Genomic DNA, 23807 nt, shown 5'->3' with positions numbered 1-23807 from the left:
CCAGAACTCAATTTAACCCTGACCCCCTGAAATCAAAGCGTTTCCATTTCAGAAGGATTTCTGACCTTATAAAGGTAGACATCTGATTGTCCCTATGATATGGCAACACAAAAGTGACTCCACCACATAGTAGAGACCACCAGCAGAAAACACCTCTCTAGGGGGCCAGCTTGGTGGCATAGTGGTTAAGTTCACGGCAGCCCGGGGTGCGTGGGTTCAGATCCCGGGTGCAAATCTACACACCACTCATCAGCCATGCTGTGGCGGCATCCCACATAAAATAGAGGAAGATTGGCATAGATATTAGCTTAGCGACAATCTTCCTCAAGGAAAAGGAAAAAGAAAAAGAAAGAAAACACCTCTGTGATCTTCCCTTAGTGGACGAAATACCTTTAGTGCCCCACGACTTTCAGATTTTTTTCTTTAAATAGGTTTTAAAGAGTAAAAGCAAAACACGAGTTTTCAAAAACTGTCATACCTGACTCTTGTCCAGGTTGAAGGAGGGTACATTTTAAAGGAGATCTACGTATTTTTTCCGCCTCTTTAGGCTCCAAATAAACAGATACACAGTACTCTGTGTTTGGAATTAACTTGTCGATGACATAAGTGAAATTTCCAGTGGTGTTTCCATCTATTTTGGGTCTATGCTGTAAAAATAAGCAAAAAATCAGTAAGACTTTGAGCGAGAATTGCACATAGAGGCAATTCTTTGGGGGTTTGTCTTCAAATCTTAAACAGGGATAGAAATATCATAGGCTTGGCAAGAAAAAGTATTTATAAGTCACTTGGGGCAAGAAATTCATCACAAAATTCCATGTACATGCACACCCACACGTTCTTAAGCCACAAAACCTAGTCTAGCAACTTCATTTTACAAATGAGGGGAAACAGTCTCAATGAGGAATAAAAGTCTCCATGATATTATCTTTGCATGATTATTCTGTCTTGCAGTAAGATAAGCTTGCAAAAGTAAGAAAATTAAAAAAAAAATGAGATTATCTTATTTCATTAATGATGTGTCCACTTTACACTTCAAAAAGAACTTTCACACATATTAACTCATTTGATTATCAAAACAGTCTTCAAAATAGGCACTATCCCCATTCTCCAGATGAGGAAACTGCAGCTCAGAGTGGGTAAGTAACTGCCCCAAGGCCACACAGCCTGTCTGTAGCAGAATTAAGGCTGATGTCTAGATCCCTGTCTTCTCCCTTAAAACACTTTGCCTCTCCTTTCCCAGGTAGGGGAAATTTCTTTCTGTTTCATTTTGGAATTAAACAGATGATATGAAGGTTCTTTCATGAAAAACAATTTTTGTATAATGTTTTATAGTTTTCAAAATACATTCTTACAAGCAGTTTTATAAATTAGGATTTACAGCAGTTCAAATACAGCCTTCTGTAAAAATGTTTTTCTGCAAGTTTCCATCTGGAAGAAGGAAGAATTTTTTTTTTTAAACCCAACAAACTAAATGCTCATGTGTGGCAAATTGGCAATGAAGAGGAGAAAGGGGCCAGAGCACAAAGAGTGTTACGGAGGAGGAGCTCTCGCCTCACAATGGAACAGCATGGAGGTGGCTGAGAGTGAGAACATCTGAGTTCCACACCTGGCATTGCCACTGTGAGGTCCTGATTAAGTCTGCAACGCTTGCTTCCTGTTTCACCGAGCAAACGGAAGCTCCCTCCGCCCTGCACCTGCGCCTGAGCTCGCTGCCTCACCCCTGTGACGTGACTCGGATGCACAGCCCCTGCTCCCAGCCTAGGCCAACCCCTTCCCGTGCTCCCGAGATGCCATCTCCCCTCATCTCCTCTAGACCCTTGCTCCAGGAATGTCCCCTGGAACACTCCGTCTGTATATGAACATGCTGTAAATTCTCCCACCTTAAAAAGTCCCTCCCTTGACCCCACTTTCCCTGCCAGGCACCACAGCGTAACTCTCCTTCCCTTTAAAGAAAAACTCCTTAGAAGAATTAACTCTCCCCTCTGTCTCCAATTTCTCTCTTCCTTCTCTTTCCTGAATCCACTCTCACCAGGTCTTTACCCATCACTCCACCAAAACCATGACTTTCATTTGGTTAAACCCACTACTCAATTCATAGTCCTCTTCTCACTTGTCCCATTTATAGCATTTGACTCAGTTAGATCACTCTGTCCTTCTGGAACTTTCTTCTCTCAGCTACCAGGACATCACTCTCACCCAGTTCTCCTCCTACCATGCTGGGTGCTCCTTCCCAGTCTCTTTTGTGATTTCCTCCTCATTTGCTAGATCTCCACATTTTGGAATCTTCGGGGACTCCATCCTTGGATATCTTCTCTTCTCTTTGCATGTCCACTCCTGGGTGATCTCATCTAGTCTCAAGGTATTCAATACACACCAAGAAGCCAATGGCTCCCCAGGACATCTCTGGCTGGGAGCTCTCCCCTGACTCCAGTCTCGGTTACTCATCTGCTCAGCATCTCCTCCTGGATGCCTGACATGTCCAAAACCGAGCTACTGATATCCAAGCATCCACCTGCTCTGTCCACAATCTTTCCCATTTTAATTCATGGCACCTCCATCTATCCGGGTGCTCGTGCGGAAAGTGTTGGAGTCCTAACTTCTCTCTTTCTTCACCACCCTACACATCTGATCCATCCAAAAATACTGTTGACTCCATTTGTAAAATATATGCAAATATTTAACCACTTCTCCCTATTGCCAGGTGGTCCATGACACCACCATCTGTCACTTGAATTACACCAATAGCCTCTTTTTAATTATCTTTACTCTAACTTACAGACTCATTTTCTTTAGTGAAGAAGATGCTTATTAACTATAGTTTTCCTCTTACAGTTTTGTCAATATCCTAAAGCACAGGGCTCTTATTTTAGAAATAATAATCTGAAACAGAGCTAGTAGTTCACGGGTTGATTATAAATTAGGTGTGACCGGAATATTTAATAAAATATTTATTATTAATAAATTGATATTTAATAAAACTTGATATAGTCTGAGCTACACAAGCTTATTTTTTCCTCTGTTATTTTTGCTCCCTTTTCCTAATCAATAGATTAGGGTGTTGATTATAATCCAGGTGGATAATAAAGGAAAACTTATAATAATTATATAATGTGCTACTTCCTATTAAGTAATTACCATCCCAATAGCCTCTTAACTGGTCTCCCAACTTCTGCCTTTGACGCCTATGGTCCATTCTTAACACATCAGCTAGGATGCCCTGTTAAAGCCTTCGGTCTTCCAGTGGCTTCCATCACACTCCAAAGACTTAGACCCACAAAGCCCTGTAAGATCCAGTCCCATTACCTCCTTGACCTCACCTCCTCATATTCTCCTATCTCGGCCACTCCATTCCAGTTCCTTGCTATTTCTCAAACCCACTGGGCCCACTCCAGCCTCAGGACCTCCGACTCCCTGTGCCCTCTGCCTACCATGCCCTGCCCCTATATCCTGCAGGCTGGTATCACTTCCAAGGGTTTTATAATTGCAAAGGGCTATATGAATGTAAGCTGCTGTTACAGCAGGGCCCACCAGTGAGCACGGTTTGTCCATTTTCATTCATTCCAGAATTCTGAGGGATTGAGAGAACAAATCATTAAAGATCCAGGTATGTCTTTTACCTGGATCACCCTGAGGTCACAGACATTTAGTTAGGTCCCTCACGGAAATCGGGAGGGGACAGAATTGCTGGAAAGGGCCACTTCCCTTACAGTGTAGGAGGGCTGGAGTGGTAAAGACAGATGCTTTTTATGTGCAGCTAAACCATCCCTTTTGAAAAAGATCTCACCCTGGCATGTTGAAAACTGCCTGTTCTCCTCTCTACACCACATGCCTCTCTCTCTTCTGTGTCCCTTCAGGTTGTGCATGTGGCTTATTCCTTGAAAGAAGACTGCACTGCTGGGCTAAGCTAACAAAGTCCCACAAGGAATGAACTATGGAGAATTCTTTCTTAAAATCAGACCACATTGACCCAGACCCTTTAGTTTTACTTGTTCGAATCATTACAAATATCTTGTTATTTTTTTAAAGAAGAGAGTCAAATGTATTCACTGCCAATTCAGAACTGTTTTGACTACTTACCAGCTTTACAATGCTGCCTGACTTTTCTTCGATGATAAGTGATAACTGAGTCTGTAAGTTTTTCATAACTAGCATCTTGGGGATGACAGGTGGAAATTCCACTATCACATTAATGTGGTTGGTAAAACCAACAATCTCAAATTCTGGTGGTTCCAAAGATGCTGTTTAGAAAACAAATTCAGAAACAAACCCCGGTCAGTCGATGACTGCACAACAGTAATGTTCCCATTGTCATGATACAATCTTACATCTTCACAGCTATCTTCTTTTTATTCTGCCTATGGTCCTAGTTAAGGCATAAGTTATATTTTTTCACTGGCAAAAAACTGAGAAACAATAAGATAAAGTGGTTTGCTTAATATTACCAAAATAAATGGAGAACAGATTTTGAGATGGAAGTCAGTACTTTCCCAGTTTTCAGGCTATATTCTAAACACAAAAGTAAAAATGACTTCTTTTCATATTATAGCCATGTGTCGCTTAACAATGGGGATAAGTTCTAAGAAATGCGTCATTAGGTGACTTTGTCATGTGAGCATCACAGAATGGACTTGGGAAAACATAGACGGTAGAGTCTACCACATACCTAGCTTTATGGTACTGATCTTATGAGACCACCATCATATATGTAGTCTGTCATTGACAGAAACATTGTTATGTGGTGCATGACTGTACAATCATAATACATAACCATTGTAGAAACATCAGAAAATACAGACAGGCAACTGTCCTTGAATTGAATGAGTCCATCATCTTTTGTCTATGCTGTATATATGTAAATATATATATATATACATAAATAAACTGAACTAGTGTGTACACACACACATATATATCTGAACTAAAATTAACTCATTCTCACCCACACTATTTTGCATGGTATATATTTTCACTTAACTTATTTCATAAACATATTGGTACATATTTATCCACATCAAGGGCTGACAAACTGTGGCCTGTGGGTTGGATTTTTGCACAGCATGCAAGTTCACAATGGTTTTTATTTTTGAAGGAGTTATAAACAAATGAAGAAGGATATGTGACAGAGATGATATGTGGCCCACAAAGTCTAAAGTGTTTCTTTTTTGACCCTTTACAGAAAGTTGGCTGACCCCTGATCTTCATCATAATTTTCCATGACTAATTCTATTCCACAAAGTGGCTATACCACGATTTAACCTGTTCACTGTTTTGAACATTTAGATTATCTCTCATTTTTCTGAATGGTATCCATGTATCAACGAGTATTCTTGGAGCTAAATCTTTGCCTTTATCCATAATTGTCCCTATCTTTAGGACAAATTATTAAAGAGGAATTCTGGATTAGAGCAGACATGTGTCAAGGTTTTAAAAACATTCAGAAAGGCCATGCCAAAGTACTCTCCCTGCATTTCCTCTAAACCTGTGCATTTACATATTTTTAATATTTACCATTTTGAGTCTTGAAAAATGATATCTCATTATTATTTTAATATACCTTCTTTCATGGTCTGAAATACCATGATCTATAAGCTGTGCTTTTCTTTCTTTTCTATGTGGACGCACACAGATTTGTCTATCTATACACACACATACACATGAACCAATTCCAGTGACTCTCAGAAGTATCTAAGTTGTTGGCTACAGTGGGATTCAGGAGTCATCACTTTGCTAAGCGTGTACACGTGAGTGCATATCCACACAGCCTTTAACATTTAATCTTTCTCTTGGAAACAGGTTGCAAATTAGGATACTGAAGAAGTGATGGAGTCTGGCTGTGGGCCACTGACAAGTGCCCTGGAGCTGTTAACACAAGTGCCCTAGGGAGCTGACTCCAGTTATCAGGTAAGAAAGAAAGAGCAGGCCCACTCTTAGGCTCCAGTCTCCTCTGAGTCTGGGACCCAGGTGCCTGTGCAGCTGGGTGTTCGCACGTATGAGAGCTACTGGGTTATGACCTGAGGGAGGGGCTGCAGTATTAAGGAAAACATTGGCCCAGACAGTTGTGATAGCTGAGATGCAGGCCTCTCACTTCCTGTCAGGCTGTGAAACAACCCCAAAAGCAGCAGCCACTACTGCCTACATGTCTGCTTTATACAGACATTGAGTAACCGTCTTCAAAGCACAGATTATCATTCCAACTTTTTGGATAAGAAAACCGAAGCTCAGAGAAACAAAGTAACTACTCCACAGTTACAGAGCTGGGAAGCGGCAGGGCCCGGAGGTGAGCCTAGCTCCGAATCCAAAGCTCCTTTGCAGAGCTTCCTATTTCATGGCAAAGCAAATGATGATGATCTTGATGATGACAGTGAAGACGACACAACAGAGATCAACTCACTGTCCAATGCCGGGAAGACTCTGTCCCAGCAACTGACCAGCGTTGTGTTCCCTCTGATTCCGACTACCGTGGTGACGTACGTCTCAGTCATGCTGTCCCACTCATCTGTGAGGTCACAGAATGATCTCGTGATATTTATACAGTCCTCAACAATCATCTCACCTGCTGGTCTACTTTGAAAGGAAAAGAAAGGATAGAAGGGGAACTTCAGCATTTAGGTGATAAGAATCCATTTAACTGCGTGCCCCACTTCCTCATTCCTTTACAGCTCTGCTCAAACATCACTGTATCAAGTTGTCTGTCTGAAGCACCTGGATTAAAACAGAACACTTCACTCTGCCCCACCCACCACCCTGTCTCTCCTGATCCTTCTTACCCGGCTTTAATTTCTTCATACCCTTTACCACCAGCTGCTAGATCATATCTTTCTTTGTTTATTGATTTCTCCACCTACTTTCAGGATGTCTGCTCCAGGAGGGCAGGGACTCTGGCTTAGGGTTGGATCCCTGGCATGCAGAAGGTGCTTGCTAACTATGTGCTAGAACAAAAGGACACTTCCAGGGACCACTGGATCAAAATAATGACTTATGAGGATGACTGCCAGATGTGGGAAGACGAGAGCCAGAGAAGCCTCCATCCATTATGTCATTAATCTTGCAGCAACCCTTAAGTAGAAGGGTTAGCTCAGAGAGGCTGAGCTCTACGCCCAAGGGTTCCAGCTGGTTCATGACCCAGCCAGACTTTGGACCTGGGCCTCTCCTAATCTGGGCCAGGTAGCTTTCTGATGTGCCACATGCCTCCCTGAGTAAAGTGAACACAAACCATCAATATGGTCACCAGACCTTTGGACTCCTCTCCTCAGAAAACACAGCACTTTTAAATCAGATTTACAGAATTAGAGAAATAACTGTGAAAATTACATGCAATAATTATTTCACTTCTGAGGCTCTGACCTGTAGAAATTGGCTTTGGTTATAAATACAAGCTTTGTCAAAAAGAGCTTCAGATTGTTAAAGTAGTTCGTTTAACTAAAAATGGATTTGTGTTTTGTTTTGGCACCTTTAAAGCTCTGAGTCAAAAAGAGAGAGACAAAGAGAGAGAAGCTGTCACAAGAAGGATTACCTCTTCCCCATTCCCCACATAACAGGAAGAGAATATATTTAGCAAGAGAAAAATGAAATGTCAAACCAACCTCATGATGGTGTAGGACAATGCATAGTGAGTCGGTACAATGGAACGGTTTTTTAATTCCCATGATAAAATTAACCGGAAATTGCGTAATGTCAAATTAAAAGAAATGCAAGATTCATCTGGAGAAACTAAAGGAAACAGGAGAAAAAAAGAAACATTGAAACCTGGAACCTAGGGTTGTACCTTGGCCACTGTTCAAACTATCCCTTGGGGTCTAGACCCCACCCTTCCAGCAGAGAAACCCTCCCAAGTGTCCTGGGGTCTTAGAAATACAGGAAGGAAATGGTTCTACTGGACTTGAGATGTGAACCAAAGCAATAATGAGCAACACGTTGTCAGGACAGGAAAGCTTAGGGAACAGAAACTCAGCATTGTGGAAACAGAATTTGGGCTCTCCCAATTATCACTGACTCACAATGACTCCTGGGATCAAAATAACTCATATCATCCTGGGTCACCTTATTCTTTCAACTCAACTCCCAACTTCTCCTGCAGTGTTCCGTGAGCAGCTCAGCCCAGGACCAGTTTTCCCTTCTCTGAATTCCCCAGCGCACTTACTGCCCCATCACAGAGGGGAGGGAGAGAATAATCTGTGCTCAGACTGGCCCTCTCCCGGCATTTAATCCCAACAATGCTGGCGTAGGCACCTATTAATAGACCCATTCTATAGACGGCAAGATTGAGAAAAGTTGAGTTATGCAATGTTATGTAGCTGGGATGTGGCAGCAGCAAATGAGTGTAAAACTGTACTTGTCAAGTCCTGCCTTATATGGTTAAAGTTTTTAAGATCATCTCAGTTTCGTGTGGTTAGGATCGGGGCCATGGCTTCTCAGTTGCCGATTCTTTATCTTCCAGTGTTCACAAGGCTGGACACATATTGAATGTGGAGTGAAGTTTTGTGGAAAGATTAATCTATACAGGCAAGAAGTTTAGTTAAAAAAAAAAAAAACTATTTTCCTTTACCTAGTACCAGATAACAGATGGAAGAATGCAAATTAGAGGGAAATTATTTCTGGATCATTTTTTGTTTGGCATAGTCCGTGTCTCCCCATTCTTTTGTTAAGGGGTTTTAAATTGAGCATTCTTTTAAGGGGTTTTAAATTGATCTCTAGTGTGAATTTCTTGTAATAGTTTTATCAGACAAATGTGAAAAGCAGAATTTTCTAATTTTGGCACCTTTTATAGAGAAAGTATTTGAGAAAAAGGATTCAAACAAAATGGGCAACAGATCTTGGATCAGAAATCAAATTTCCCACATTTTAGACTTCTGAATGGTCGCCTCAACACGCTGAGTCTTATACAAAATCTAGCGAAGCCAAGAAAATCTCTTACCGGACACAGCATGTAAAATACCAAACAGGAGGCTGATGTACACTAGGAAGAAGAAAAACACATTAGACAAGCAACCAGGCTTTCTCCAGGCTCAATTTATAATCATTGCTCTGAATGTGACATTCTTTGACACACACATATTAATATTGGATGGAGGCTTTCTTGTGCTAAAAACGAATGCTCAAGGAAATGATTCTTTGAGAGTCGGCATTGGTATCCACAGCGCATGGTCCAAGGATTTCATCCTGAGTGGATCCAAAAGAAATCTGTTTGGGAGCTGACACTAATAACAAGTGTTGGCTGGTTGAGGGAGTTTCCTGAGCAGCATTTATCTGTCTGGGAAAATTCTCAGAATCTGAATAAGCATGTTGCTAATTAATACACTTTAGAGGTAAAGATATTTCCCAAGGGTGGTGGACAAAGAAAGGTGTTGGTGTTGGGAACTGGGGATTCTCCTTTGTTCTCTGGATGTCACAATGACTTGGGGGGAAGGGTCACTGGCATTTTTCGTAGGCGGAGGCCAAGGATGTTGAATGCTCCACTGCATGGGCACAGGGGAGTGTCCACCCACATAGCCCCTACTGATCAACCATGGGACAGATGACACAGTGATACTGAAATAGAAACAAAAGAAGGTAGAGAAAAGGCACAAATGAATAGGGCTCTAGAAAAAAAACAGATAATAAATGAAGTGTGGAGACCAAAGTTCAAGGATGACTTTTCAGTCTGGTGACGTAGGAGATAAGAGATTTGGCCTCTCTCCAAAGAGAGGAGTAGAGTGACAAACTCCACTGTGGATTAGAAGGAGGGTATTAAGAGAAATTTAGTCTTCAAAGTACATACCAGGATATTCCCCTGAGCCTTAAGTCATTCTTGTTTATTTGATTGTTTTCCTAAACTTAACCGTAGGGCAGAAATCCGTATTTGAATCCAAACCATGAACACAGGCTTTCTATCTATGTTCCATTTGGTTCTTGACATTGGGCAGGCTGATACTGTGTCCTCCAGTGAGGGAAATCAACCTCTACTCCCCAACAGGGCTTGCTCCTACAAGAGCTAGGATGAAAAGTAACACTTACCCACAGGATACAAATTTAGTGGTCTAATCGCCAAGGCATTCTGGCTCAGAAGCATCTTTGTTACTTTATAAGTCTTGTCTTTACTGTTACATCTGAAAGGAAATCAGTATCAGGTGATCAAAATTCTGAAGTGTCTAATTAAATTGCAAAGGTAAAAATGGACAAAAACAAGACAACGAAAGACCAGCAGGAAATTTTTGGTACCAGGCTTTCTCTGCCCTTCTGGGAGCTGGACCATTTACCCCATTTACACAGAGCCTACTCCAGCTTCTGGGGCCAATTCCCTATCTAGTCAGGGAGAAATTTTAAATTTCACTTTTGAACAGGTAACGCAGTCATTTGGTTCCAACATTTTAAACGTACAAAAAAGGAAATAGTGAAGAGTCTTGCTCCCTTCAGAAAATATTTTTATTATTGTTATTATTTTTTTTCTTCTTTTTCAAAGATTGCCACCTGGGCTAACAACTGTTGCCAATCTTTTTTTTTTTTTTCTGCCTTATCTCCCCAAGCGCCCCCCCCCCCCCCCCCCCGTACACAGTTGTATATCTTAGTTGCATGTCCTTCTAGTTGTGGGATGTGGGACACCGTTTCAACGCGGCCTGACGAGCAGTGCCATGTCCGTGCCCAGGATCCGAACCCTGGGCCGCCGCAGCGGAGCGCGCGAACTTAACCACTTGGCCATGGAGCCGGCCCCTTATTATTTTTTGTGTGTGTAGGTACTTCAGAATATCTTTATGCTTAAGCAAAAACAAACATATATTCTTATTTCCCCCCTTCTTTACATAAGCGGTAGTATATATATTTGCTGTCCAAGCCCTGCTTTTTCCACTTATAAATATTTTTAGGAGATCTTTCTACATAAGCATCAAAGAGAATTTCCTTGTTTTTTTTAAACAGTTGTATGGTCTACTCTACGGGCATACTATCGTTTATATAAGCAGTCCCTACGATGGACATTTGAGTGACTTCCGATCTTATCTGCAATGAATTATCTTGGACATGAGTCACTCTGCATCTGTGCAAGTAAATATAGGAAAACTTTCCAGAAGTGGGATTCCTAGGCAAAAGGGCATATCAGTTAGGGTCCCAGGAGGAAAGAGCACATTCAAGTTAGTGTATTTTGAGGAAGATTTTAATAAGGGGCTATTTGTGAACGTGCGAACAGGATGTAGGCAAACCATAACGAAGAGTGTAGTTCCTGGAGCTAACAGCTGTGGGGGCTGTCACCATCCTGGGCTGGAAGGGGCCAGGGCAAGGTGCCAACACTGGAATTCGGAAGGAGAGAATCCTGTGTGAGGAGCTACGATGCAAGCCAGACTCAGACAGCCCAAGGTGACTGTGCAGGCAGGGGGCTGGGTGGGTGGGGGGGGAATATCCCTCCATCTTCCCTCCCTTCTCTTACTTGGGGTTCCCTGTTGGCTGAACCCAACCAGATGTCACAGGACAAGGGTGCTGGGGGCTGTCCCCATATAAGACGGATCCCAGGGCAAAGTAAAGAGTGGAGAAGGTGGAGGCTGGGTCTGGAGGGGCAGACGGAAGACAGCTGGCACAAAGCGGTCATGCAGCTGTAATTTTCACAGAAACGACCACACTCCCGCCCTCAAGACTTTACTGAATTATGCAACCGCCTGCAGTGTGCGAGAAGTTTGGCTTCCCCACAGCCTCTTCACAGAGGTTATCATCAAGCTCCTGGAACTTTTACAAATCAAATTCATAAATGAAAAACTGTCTTCAGACTAATGTTAACTGTATTTTGCTTCTTCTGAATGAGATCGCGTGTGTCCTTTTTTGTTAACTGCCCATTTGTATTTTTCCCCATTTTTCTACGGAGTCATTGCTTGTTTTTCTTAATGGTTTGCAGGAACTTTTTAAGTATGAGGGAAACGGGGCTTTTGTGATCTGACTCCCACCTTGTTTTTCTCCTCCCGTTGTCACTTGCCCTTTGATTTGCTTGTGCTGTTTTTTTTTTTTCAACCACACGGGTTTCTGAGTTTTCTCTTTTCAGATTTAAAGGCATTTTCTTGCTTAGCACCTGCATTTTGAGTCATAGTTAGAAAGCCTTCCTCACTCTAAGATGAGGGAAGGAATTCTTCAAGAACTTTAAGGAGCCCCCAGTCAGTCTTGTTCTTTCTCTCCCTCAGCTTTTGTCTCCATCCTAGCAGCTGAGTCCTACAGATTCTTGGTGTTTCTCTGCCCCCCAAACACTGGGGCAACATCAAGCCTCAAGTCAAAATGAAAAACAACCACAAACTAGCAGACTTGACTTCGAGCTAAAAATAAATTAAAGGGCCAGTCCCGTGGCCTAGTGGTTAAGTTCATCATGCTCCTCTTTGGCGGCCCGGGTTTGGTTCCTGGGCACAGACCTACACTGCTCGTTGGCCACCGTGCTGTGCAACCCGTATACAAAATAGAGGAAGACTGGCACAGATGCTAGCTCAGGGAGAATCTTCCTCAAGCAAAACAAAGAGGAAGATTGGCAACAGATGTTAGCTTGGGGTGAATCTTCCTCAACAAAACAAAACAAAAAACAAGTTAAAAAGTCCTCCTGACTATCACGATAACAGATAGCATCAGGATATTCTAGAGAAATCCAAGATTCCAAGACAAAGTGGCCATCCGCGCTGAAGGCGCCACCACCCATGAGATATCTAGGCACCTCTGCCCACAACCTATGCCATCATACTGCACCCATTTAGAACATCTACGGAGATATCTCTGTGATATGTCATCTCCCACCATGACCCCTGGGCAGAGGGCTTGCATGGTTGTGGACATTCCCTGGGTGCTGGGTGCACCTAGGTTATAGGATGCCACGTTGGGGGTGATTCCCTTATACTTGAACATCTGCCCTGTGGCCTCCGGTCCCTTTGTTTTGTTCTGAAGATGGCACATCTTCGCCTTTGTTCTGCATCTCCAGAACACTCGGTCCCTCCAGTGGCTGAGAAACATAGACACACAATTACGCGATTAGAAATCCCGCTTTCCGCCTCTGGGCCAGGGAATGCCTCCTCCCCCTCTTTGTTCCTGGTGACCCATACTCCACTTCCAACCAGATATCTGGCAAATACATTCTCGCTTGCTTGGGAAATCTAATTTCCCATTTTGGTATTCTGCCTGCAATTGTTAACAAGGCCCCTTAAAACTTTCCCTGACTACAGAAAGATCAGCTTTCCTAAAGCATAGTTCTTGTTACTCTCATCGCTCTAGCCAGGGCCAGCTTCAGCTCCCCAGGGCCCTGCACGCAGAAGGATCCCCCACTTGGTTTGCTGCTCTCCTGTGGCCGTCTTGAAATTCTTAACAATTCTGTCTTTGAGCTTGTGTTTTGCAGTCAAGTCTGATGGACAATGGAACATGCGCCAGGCTTGGAGCCTCAGCACATACTTGGTCTTACTCTCCCCTCCCCTGCAGGATGGGTCCCAGGCCCTGCCTGACCTCTCTTTCTACACCCCATGACTGCTGATGCCCTCCACGTGGGGCGGCAGCTGGGTCACACCATCGGAGAGTCCCATGTTGCCTTGAAGCCCTCCTGGTATGTGTGCAGGGAGGATGGGGGTCAGGCAGGGTGGAAGCTGGCCCTGCCCTGGCCTGGCAGTGCCCCGCCTCGCCCAGGGGCAGTAAGTGGTCTAGTCGGGGTGAGCACTTGGGTCGCCCTTGATCCAAGTACCTAGCAGGTCCAGGAGCAGTGGTTTAAAGACCCTTGGATGCTGCCAGTAGGCTGTGGGGTGGGATGGCAGGTCCTCGGGACGTGGAGACTCAGGGCTCGACTTCTCCAGAGCCCACCTTAGGCTGGGGTGTGGACAGCTCACAGGAGGGGGACCCCAGCATGCTTCAGGCCCAAGTGCATTCATGCATGTCCAGAATCATCAGCGCACAGGGGCCCCAGGAGCCTGTGAAGAGCTGCCCGGGGCCTGAGAGCGTCCCTGTGCAGGAGGGAGTGCTTCGTGGGCTGGCTGTGTGGGTGGTGGACCCTTCCTTCCTCCTTGCCACCTTCCTGAGTCTGGCTGAAGTTTGCTTCTTCTGGCTATTTCGAGGCACCCTCCCCAGATGTGCTATGAAATGAGCAATTCAGTGACTCCCCATATGATCAAATGCTTCTCACATTTGCATTTAGATCTGGTTTTGCACAATAAAAGGAGAATGGTAAAATTCATGCTAAAATTTTTTTTTTTACTTAGAATGACATTAAAAAGCAAATTAAAAAAATGACAAGTGGAGAGACCAAGTATATTTTAGTACCTTCCATGGTACTTTTTCCTGCTTTTTAAACAAGCGGGCCCTGCATTTTTATTTTGCTCTGGGCTCTGCAAGTTCTGTAGCCAGCCCAGCCTGTAGCTCACTGTTGCCTAACAAGGCACCAAGAGCTTTAGGTTGAACGCAAGGCTGTCGTCAGCCTTTCTGGATTCCCCTGGAGTCACTGTCCCACACAAACAAGGGGCTCCGGGCAACGCATCACTCCCTACTGGGTCTTTCCATTTCTCCCTGTGAGCAATCCTTGCCACTGACACCCAAACAAATGTTACTGATTTTCAACGCCCAGCTCAAACAGATACTACCCGGGTGAAGTGATTCTTCTCTGAATTCCAACGCCTCCTAAACAGATAGACAGACAGACAGACAGACAACCCTCATGGAACTCGCTGCCTCCCAGTCTCCCGGTAGAGAGCATAATCGAGTCTTTTCTTCTATCTGGCACGGACTGATGCCTGGCACGTCAGTGGCAGTCAACGAGCAATGAATGAACTCGATTCAGAAATACTACACAAATACAATTATATAATTTTTTCCTGGAAATTAAAAAAAATACAAAAAGGTACAAAGAAGAAAGTAACAATTATCCTTATTTCCTATTGCCCCGGCATCAACCTTTGTTAATATCTTGGCCTATTTGTTTCTAGTCTATTTTTCAAGTATCTTTCTTGTTTCTGTAAAAATTTACATGTTCATGAAAAAATTAAAAATAATGTAGAAAAGTAGAAATCTCAGCATCTAGATATTTCCATCATTAATATTAGGTGAACACAATCTGAGATCTTTTTATACATAAACACTCATACACACAAACACACATACACAAAGTGTTTCTGACTAAATTTAATTTTACTTGGAAAAAAACTGAAGCAAAGGCTGAAGGAGTTGTTGAAATTTAAATAATTTTTCTCCATAAGAAAAACTTTCTGAAATATCCAAGGTTTAAAAGAAAAAAAGATTATGGAAAACATTAGGAAGTTGGAGTCTTATATGCTCACAGAACTTTTTAATTTTAAACCATACTGATTGATCCATGCTTTCAAAGACGAGAGCTTCAGTATTCCCATATTTCCTGCCATCTTCCTCGCCTACTTCCTTATAAGTTTTGGTTCTTTGTGTCTAGATTTATATAACAATCCCATTTTATTCTACCTACAATTTCCAAAGATTTTTGTAATAATTCTGCATTTAAGCAAGTGCTCATCCACAGTCGTTTTTATCGCGAGGTCCCCATGCCTCAGTACTTTATTTTGGTTTATCTCTTAATTTGCTATTTGTTGGATTTCTTAATCCAGTAGGTTTTTTTCAAAGAGCGCTCAAGGGTGCTGAATGCTCTCTGTTCTTTCATATTCGACAAGGCCTGCCTACTGGCTCTCAACTTGAAAGACATCCTAGCTGGATGAAATACCCTCTTGGGAAAAGTTTCTTTCCCTTAGAACTGGAGAAGTCTGAGGCCAGCTTGATTTGGTTTTCCCTCCTTTCTGTCTTTTTCTTCTTGGATTCCTAAATAATTCTATTTCTTTGAATTTAAACCATTTAAGATATCTTGGCGCCGAGCATTCCCATAAGAAAATTTCTGCAAAATGGCATGTTCTTTTATCCTACAGTCCATTTTTTCCTCATTTCAATAAAATCTCTTTTATCCTATTTTTATTTGCATTTTCTATCCCATTTGTTGGCTTCTCCATATCAGGGATCTCAATTATCCTATGCTTGATTGTGCTTGGTCTGTCTTCCACACCAGATTTTTTTTTGTGTATGTGAAGAAGATTGGCTCTGAGCAAACATCTGTTGCCATTCTGCCTGTATTTTGCATGTGGGTTGCTGCCACAGCATGGCTTGATGATCGGTGTGTAGGTCTGCGCCCAGGATCCGAACCTGGGAAACCTGGGCTGCTAAAGCAGAGTGCGTGAACCAACCACGATGACACCTGGCCAGCCCCTTACATCAGATTCTTTCTAGTAGGCCTAAGCTTTGCCTCTTTTCATCTTCATTTACTGGGCTTAAATCAAGCTTTTCCTCTATTAAAACATTTTTATTTTCGGTAGCATCTATTTTACTCTTTCCTCTTATTTCTTCTCTAATTATGTTTCTACGGTCTTCAATTTATTGCCTTAAGTCTGCAATCTCCCTTTTCATCTCAATTTAAAAATTGTTCTCATCTTTGAGTTTATTTTATGGAATTCATACTTTTATCAAGTTGTTGTAGGATATTAGGCTAGCATAAGGAATTTCCTTTGCTCCAAGCGCAACTTTTCTTTTTAGTAAGGCTCCTTGCAAGCTACGTTGTTCTTTCCTTTCCTTTTGTTCTTTCTTTTTCCCCCCACACCATTTCTGTTGACCTTGCTCATACTTGGATGGCTTTGTCACTGGTTACTGTGATACACTGGAATGAAATCTTGACCTCCTTTTCACAACTGTACCTGATTCCAGTTTGTTCTGTAAAGACTGGGCAGTTTCCCAGCCCAGAGGACCAGTGTTGGGCTGGGGGAGCTAAGTCAAGGGAGTGCACAGTATGTCAGGATACTGGGCCCTGCTCTCTTCGGGAAAATTTTGTTAAGCATCCTATAGGCAAGTCCACTGCCTCTGGTGGAGAGGTGAGGGCTGGTTAACCACCGGGCCTTTGGGTGGTTCTCCTGATGGTGGCGTTGGCTTTCTCTGCTCCCACCCAGCCCAGCTGACTTTGCCCATCTCACTTGCCTCCAACCAGCATGAAGAGCCCACTTACTCCTCCTTTGTCAGAAAATGAAAAGCTAAGTAAACTAAGATTTGGTTTCCTTACTTCCTGTTTATTAGGGAGGATTTTCAAGATTTTTGCTGACTCACCAGTATAGATTCTGGTGGTTGGGCACACTGATATTTTAAATATATTTTTAAAACCTCATAATTCAAACAACAACAACACTGCTTAAGAACAACTCTCCCATGCACCCATTTGTAAAACCTTGGCATGTGGGGAAACTAAACATACTCATTTTCCTGCTGGCTTATTTTCAGCGGGTCTGAACTCCTCCCAGCACAACATCTCCCTTCTTCTCTCCTTTGTTTTCTCTTTTCTCCACTTCTCATCACTCTTCCTTCGGCCAACCTGCTCTCCCAACTACTTTTCCTTTATGCTTCCTGAATTGCAGACCACCAGTTTCATTCTTCCAAGGAATGAAAAATTCTAAGGGAGAAGTCCTGGCAAGCTCTGCTCTAGCTCAGATTAGAATTCACAAATTACAAAACGCACATTTCCTTCTTCCATTTGAACATCTCTGAAATCAGAATGCTTCGTCCAGTGGCATGACATAGTGCCGCGGACAGTGTATTTTCTTACTTGGTTACATAAAATAAAAGTGCGTCTTCTACTCGATGGCATTTTAGTTTTGGTAAAATATGATAACTGATAGTCAAAGAATATACTACATGCCATTGACTCTTTGATAGTCGGAAGGTTTATAAACGTAACACGAAAATGAGGCCAATGTGGCTCTCTGTGTGCAAGCAGGAGGAATGGAATACATATTTTAATAAAAGTTTCCCTTCTGAGATAGAACCTCTGGGGCTATGGTCATTCCAAAAATATATTCTTTTTCCTGAGGAAGATTCACCTTGAGCTGATATCTGTTGCCAGTCTTCCTCTTTTCTCCTTAATGTGAGCTGCTGCCACAGCATGGCCACTGACAGAGGAGGGGTGTGGTTCCAAGCCAGGAATGAACCCGGGCTGCCAAATTGGAGAGCCCGGAACTTTAACCACTAGGCCATGGGAGCTGGCCCTAACTTTTTTTTTTTAAGACAAATGATCATTTGTCAAATCACAGGAACCAAGTCTCAGGCAGCTTGTCTTTAACTTCTAAGTAGGTACGTGAGAAACTTTAGAGAAAATACAGTTAAAAGAGCCATGCATATATTGATAATCTAAAATCGAAAAGCAACCTGTAAATTACAGAATTTACAAGTTCAAGCCATTTCCTGAGACAAAGAGGTCAAACCTTATCAACGATGCCCATATTGCTAGGAAAGAGTACCAGACATTTTCTTTACAGCATATTTTGGCACGCCCTGCGCTCCCACTCTTTCCTCCCTAAGCCTGAACAGACGGAGAGGGCTGGGTACTTAAAAATCTTGCCAAGGGGTGGGACAGCCTGTGGATCTTAGTCCTCAGGGTAAGTTAGAATGACATCCGTGGGACGGGCCGGACTGTCCCCCTCCCCCTTCCTCCCGCGCCTGCCTCTGCACCTCCCACCTCGTCCCGCTTAGATCTGACCCTCAGGCACGTTATATTAGTTTCTAAGACTTCTTGCCAAACGAAAGCAAGGAAATAAAACAAATATTGAAAGAAGAGGAGGCGGGATACTTAGAGTTTCTCAGTAATGCCATCTCTAGCCGGTGGATCGAACCGTAGCTAGGTTTAACTGGCGGATGGGCTTGGGGTTGAAACATAAGCGCCGACTCGCACCCAGTTCCCCATGCCCTCCTGACCCTGGAGCGGAGTCCACTCCTCTGCCGCCGCGACGATGTCCCCTTGCCCTCTCCACCCTCCAGCATCCAAGCGATGGCTCTGGAAGGACATGGGGCACTCCAGCCCCGGCCGCCCCTCTGACCCTCTCCCGCACGGGAACAAAGGACGGTTAATTCCGGGGGTTCTCTTGGAGGGCGGGCGGAAAGCCCCGAACCGGAGGGCCCGAGCGAGTAACCCAGTTTTGCAAGGCGGAGAGGATCTTGAGGATGTGACCCTCAAATTCGCAACAGCTAACATCTTGCAGCGGCCAGTGGTCGGGCGTCCCGGGCATCCTCGGTGGGGACGGCGGTGCCGGGCGGCGCAGGGCTGAGAGCCAAGAAAGAGGGCTTCCAGGAGGGTCGATGGGTGGAGGAGGCCTGCGCGCGGCCCGGGGCAGCGCGGCCGCGGAGTCGGCGGGCGGAGGCCCTTGAAGCCCCGCACGGCCGCGGGGCGGGGGGCGCGCCCGGGAGGGGGCAGCGGCGCGCGAGCCGGGGACGCGGGCCGGAGGACAGGCGGGAGGGGCGGAGTCGGGGAGGAGGATTCCGGGAAACGGCCGCAGCTGGCGGCGGTGGCCGGGGATCATCCGCACTGGCGGTCCCCAACCCCCGTCCCCGCCATCCCCGAGTTACCTTGGCAGTTTCGCCTCACCGCTGCCCCCAGGGGTGCTAGCCTCGGGCCCCCCGGGAGCCGGGCTCTGCCGGCGCCCCTCCGCACCCGGGTTCGGCGCTCGCGGCCAGGATGCGCGCTGCTGGCGGCCCCTCCGGCCGACGGGGGGCAAAGGCGGGCAGAGCGGCCGGTGGTGGCCCGCGGACGCCGCTCGGGAGGGCTCGACCGCCGGGTCCCCTCCCCGCGGGTGAACCAAGTGCCCAACGCGAGTGCGCGCGCCGAGCGCCGGGCTCCGCCAGCCTCCGGGCCCGCGGGTGGGGGGCGGGCCGGGGGCGGGCCGGGGGCGGGGCCACCAGATCCAGCAATTAGTGTTTATTGAGTTGATCCCTTAGCACCCCGACCCCGGCCCCATGTAAGCTGCGCAGGGGGAGAAAGAAGGGATTTGGCCTGTTCATCTACAAACAGTATCTTCAGGGGCTAGAAGAGTGCTTGCTCTTAGAACAATGCCTGGCACCTTTTATTAACTCAATAAAAGTGTGTTGAATATGTGAATGGAGTCTCTCCTGGTTCCCCCACTTACTGGTTGCTATATAAAGCGCTCCCATCGTAATTCTCCAGTCAATAAAACAGGGATAAAAATAGCTACTATTGAGTTGTAAAGGCTGGTATACTTCCAGGCTCTAGCAAGCCTTTGTAAATATTGACCCCCTTCTCTGTGGGTCTTTCCCCCAGTCCCCCACTCATCAATATGTTCGGAGTAGGTGAAGAAAAGACACGTTAGTCCGTCGTTATCTTGTTTACCTATTATTTATATCCTGTCAACTTCCAGAGTAGAATATGAGGTAGCTTTCAGTAAAATGTATGCATATTTTAAACATTAAAGCTACTAAAATGGAAATGTTAAAATACTTTTCAAGGAGAGAAAAGAAATACGCTAACCACCTAGGTTATCCTAATGGAGCATTCCATCTCACTCAATTTTCTGGCTTCTGAGGAAAGGAAGGAGGAGGAGCTTTCATACTTTTTGTAGATGAAAAAAGGAACATTTTCATCTATTGAGTCAACTGCCATTTGCTGACCCCCGGTTGTACCATAAGCACACAGGTGGTCATGAGAGGATGTCAGTCTGCGACACATGTTCCCTCAGTTTTCAAGAGCAGCGGAATTCTCACCAGCCCCACAAGATCTGAAGGGAACTCATCACAGGGTCCTGCTCCTCACAAAAGACGTTCAACATTGAAAATATTTTCAGCAGCAGTTTAGAGAAGCTGCAGAAATAGTCTCTGAAAGTGGGGGAAAGCCCCTGCCAAACTCCATGTGCTGCAGGCCCCCTTTTATATAAATGTATATATTATAAATAGAAATATATCAAAATGTTAACTATGATTAATTGCAGGTTGGGCCATTATAGGTAATTTTTAATTTTCTTCTTTTTACTTCCCCAATTTTTGTAGTAAATATTTTCACTTATATAATCAGGAAAGAGATTTTAAAAAGCAAATGCAGCCTGCTCCAAGATGTAAACAGTTTAGAAGTTGTCACTCCCCTCCTCGCAACAAGAGAAAAGCTGAACTAACTGAAAATCAATGACTCTTCTTAGAGCCATCAGTGAATGGAGGTCACAGGGAAAACAGCAGCCCCGAAAACTGGAGAGACAAACAAATGCAAGGATTCAGTGTACAGGGAGTGGAAGCTTCTGGAACTCGAGGAAAACTTAACCTGTGCTTGACTCATTGCTGGAGACTGAGCATGGACTAGCGTGAGAGTTAAAACTCCCAGAGGCCAAGTCTTAGTGAGGCTGTCTCCTTTTCCTCAGCTTTCCTCCCAGGTGCCCCCACCAGGTTCTCCTGGTGAACCCCAGAGAAAACTTCTCTCCTGTTTGGCCAGGCGAAGGGGAAAAGTAACCATTCTGAAATACACTCAGGGTGTTCTGTGGCAAAAGCCTGCCTTCCAGGGGAATTATGCTGCCAGAGCCTAATCTGACCTAGCTGGAGGGCAATTAGACGGCTCAGCCCCCTCTAGTTTACTTGTCTGTCGTGAGGGGAAGTATGAAAAGGAGGGGGGCTAAGAAACTCCTCTGAGGATCTCAGGTCCATTCAAAACAAACTCTGAGGTTGAATCACAGCTTATAGAATGCTCCCTTCCACAATACCTTCCCATCGCATCCACGTGACTCTAGTGTAATAACAGCAGATTACCACTCCGTTTAAGAGAGAGTTTCTAGGGAAACCCAAAGACAATAGCGGAGACAAAAAAGAGGACACTAGATGGAATCAAAGCCTCTGACACCTACAGGCACAGCAAACATTAAACACAGCCTAACTCTTAGTCGGATAAACATAGCACCTCACACTAAAGGATTATTTACTTCAGCTCCTGTTATCTGATACATCTTGACCAGCTTTCAACAGAAGTATAGTGTATCCTAAATGGCAGGAAAAAACACAATCTAAAGAGACAAAGGAAGCTTGAGAACAAGACTAAGATGTGGCAGAGAATTTGGAACGATCAGACTAGGGGTGTAAAATCCTCATGATTAATATGGTGAGGGTTCTGTAGTCTCATAGACAGTTACTTGGTCTTTGCCCTCAGTTCTTGACACAGAGCTCCTAAATCCCTTGTAGTTTCCTGAGCAATAGGGGTGATAAGAGCATCTTTTGTTCTAATGAGGTGACACTTGGTAGACCCCTACATAGCTTCAGGATGAGGACAGGTTGCCAGAAAGACAAACCTTATAATCAATGAGGACTCGAACTTTCAGTCCCCACCCCCCAACCTCTGGGGATGGGAGGAGGGCTGGAGACTGAGTTAATAGTCAATCATGCCTACATGATGAAACCTCCATACGCACCACTAAACAGCAGGATTTGGAGAGTTTCTGGTTTGGTGAACGCATTGAGACACTGGGAGGGTGACCCCGTTGGAGAGGACAGAGAATTTCTGTGCCCCTCCTGTCTGTCCCATGCCCTATGAATCTCTTCCATTGGGCTGTTCCCGAGTTGTATCCTTTATAATAAACCATTAATAGTAAGTAAAGCACTTTCCTGAGTTCTGCGAGCCATTCTAGCAAATTATTGAACCTGAGGAGGGGGTCATGGGAACCCCCGACTTTGTGGTCAAGTTGGAGAGAAGTGTGAGTAACCTGGGGACCCAGTATTTGTGACTCGTGTCTGAAGTGAGGGCAGCCTTGTGGGATTGAGCCCTGAAACCTGTGAAGTTGACACTAATTCAAGGTAGGCAGTGTCAGAATTGAGTTGAATTCTAGAATACCCAATTGGTGTTAGAATTGGTTGATATCAAGAGGAAAAATAACTTCTCAGGTTCTAATGGAAGAGTGGATAACTAGCAAGAACAGATAAGCAATGTAAGTAGAGAGATGAAAATTCTAAGAAAGAATCAAAAGGAAATGCTAGAAGTAAAAAATACTTTAACAGAAATGAATACTTTTGATGAGTTCATCAGTAGACTGGGCACAGCTGAGGAAAGAATAGGTGAGCTTGAAGATATGTCAATAGAAAATCCCCATACTAATAAAGAGAAAAGGATGAAAGAAAAAAAGGAACAGGATATTCAAGAACTGTGGGACAATTACAAAAGGTGGAACATATACACAATAGGAATGTCAGAAGCAGAAGGAGGTAAGAAAGGAGCAGAAGAAATCTCTGGCAATAATGGCTGAGAATTTTCCAAAATTTTAATGAGGGGCACCAAACCATGGATCCAGGAAGCTCAGAAAATACTAAGCAGAATAAATACCAAAAACTACACCTAGGCATTCTATATTCAAACTACAGAATACCAAAGACAAAGAGAAAAGTTTAAAAGAATCCAGAAGAAAGAAACACCTTACCTACACAAAAAAGGATAAGAATTACATCCAACTTCTCTTTAGAAACCGTGCAAGCAGGAAGAGAGTGGAGTGAAATATAAAACCCCCGGCAACCTAGAGTTCTGCATCCAGCAAAATTATTCTTCAAAAGTGAAGGAGAAATAAAAACTTTCTCAGCTCAACAAAAACTGAAGGAATTTGTTGCCAGTAGACATGCCTTACAAGAAATGTTAAAAGAAGTTCTTCAGAAAGGAAAAATGTTAAAAGAGGTTCTTCAATGTACAGATGGCCAACAGACACATGAAAAGATGTTCAACATCACTAATTATTAAGGAAATGCAAATCAAAACTACAATAAGATATCACCTTACACAGGTCAGAATGGCTACAATCACCAAGACAAAAAACAACAAATGTTGGAGAGGATGTGGAGAAAAGCACCTCATACACTGCTGGTGGGAATGCAAACTGGTGCAGCCACTATGGAAAACAGCATGGAGATTTCTCAAGAAGTTAAAAATAGAAATACCATATGACCCAGCTATCCCACTACTGGGTATCTACCCAAAGAACTTAAAATCAGCAATTCAAAGAGACCCATGCACCCCTATGTTCATTGCAGCATTATTTACAATAGCCAAGACATGG

General features: G+C 44.1%; 1 protein-coding gene across 9 annotated transcripts in view; it reads right to left on the bottom strand.

Moving 5' to 3' along the window:
* Positions 1 to 23807, bottom strand: part of IFNAR2 (interferon alpha and beta receptor subunit 2) — an 87275-nt gene that overhangs the window by 34508 nt on the left and 28960 nt on the right. For 3 of the 9 annotated variants that reach the window (XM_070252555.1, XM_001498235.6, XM_070252559.1), the window contains 6 exons: positions 9994 to 10085; positions 8915 to 8956; positions 7584 to 7710; positions 6392 to 6564; positions 4078 to 4238; positions 479 to 647 (listed from right to left, as the gene is read on the bottom strand). In XM_070252555.1, the coding sequence (XP_070108656.1) occupies positions 479 to 647; positions 4078 to 4238; positions 6392 to 6564; positions 7584 to 7710; positions 8915 to 8956; positions 9994 to 10048 (727 nt within the window). In that variant the 5' untranslated portion in view covers positions 10049 to 10085. Of the gene's footprint in view, positions 1 to 478; positions 648 to 4077; positions 4239 to 6391; positions 6565 to 7583; positions 7711 to 8914; positions 8957 to 9993; positions 10086 to 19353; positions 19642 to 23807 lie in introns of those variants that run through there. The other 6 variants (XM_070252557.1, XM_070252556.1, XM_023630050.2 and 3 more) reach the window with 5 other exon arrangements.

This window comes from Equus caballus, chromosome 26 (genome assembly GCF_041296265.1).
Source record: "Equus caballus isolate H_3958 breed thoroughbred chromosome 26, TB-T2T, whole genome shotgun sequence".
Taxonomy (NCBI): domain Eukaryota; kingdom Metazoa; phylum Chordata; class Mammalia; order Perissodactyla; family Equidae; genus Equus; species Equus caballus.
Note: the sequence above shows the minus strand (reverse complement) of the source record. Positions and strands in the feature narration are given on the sequence as shown.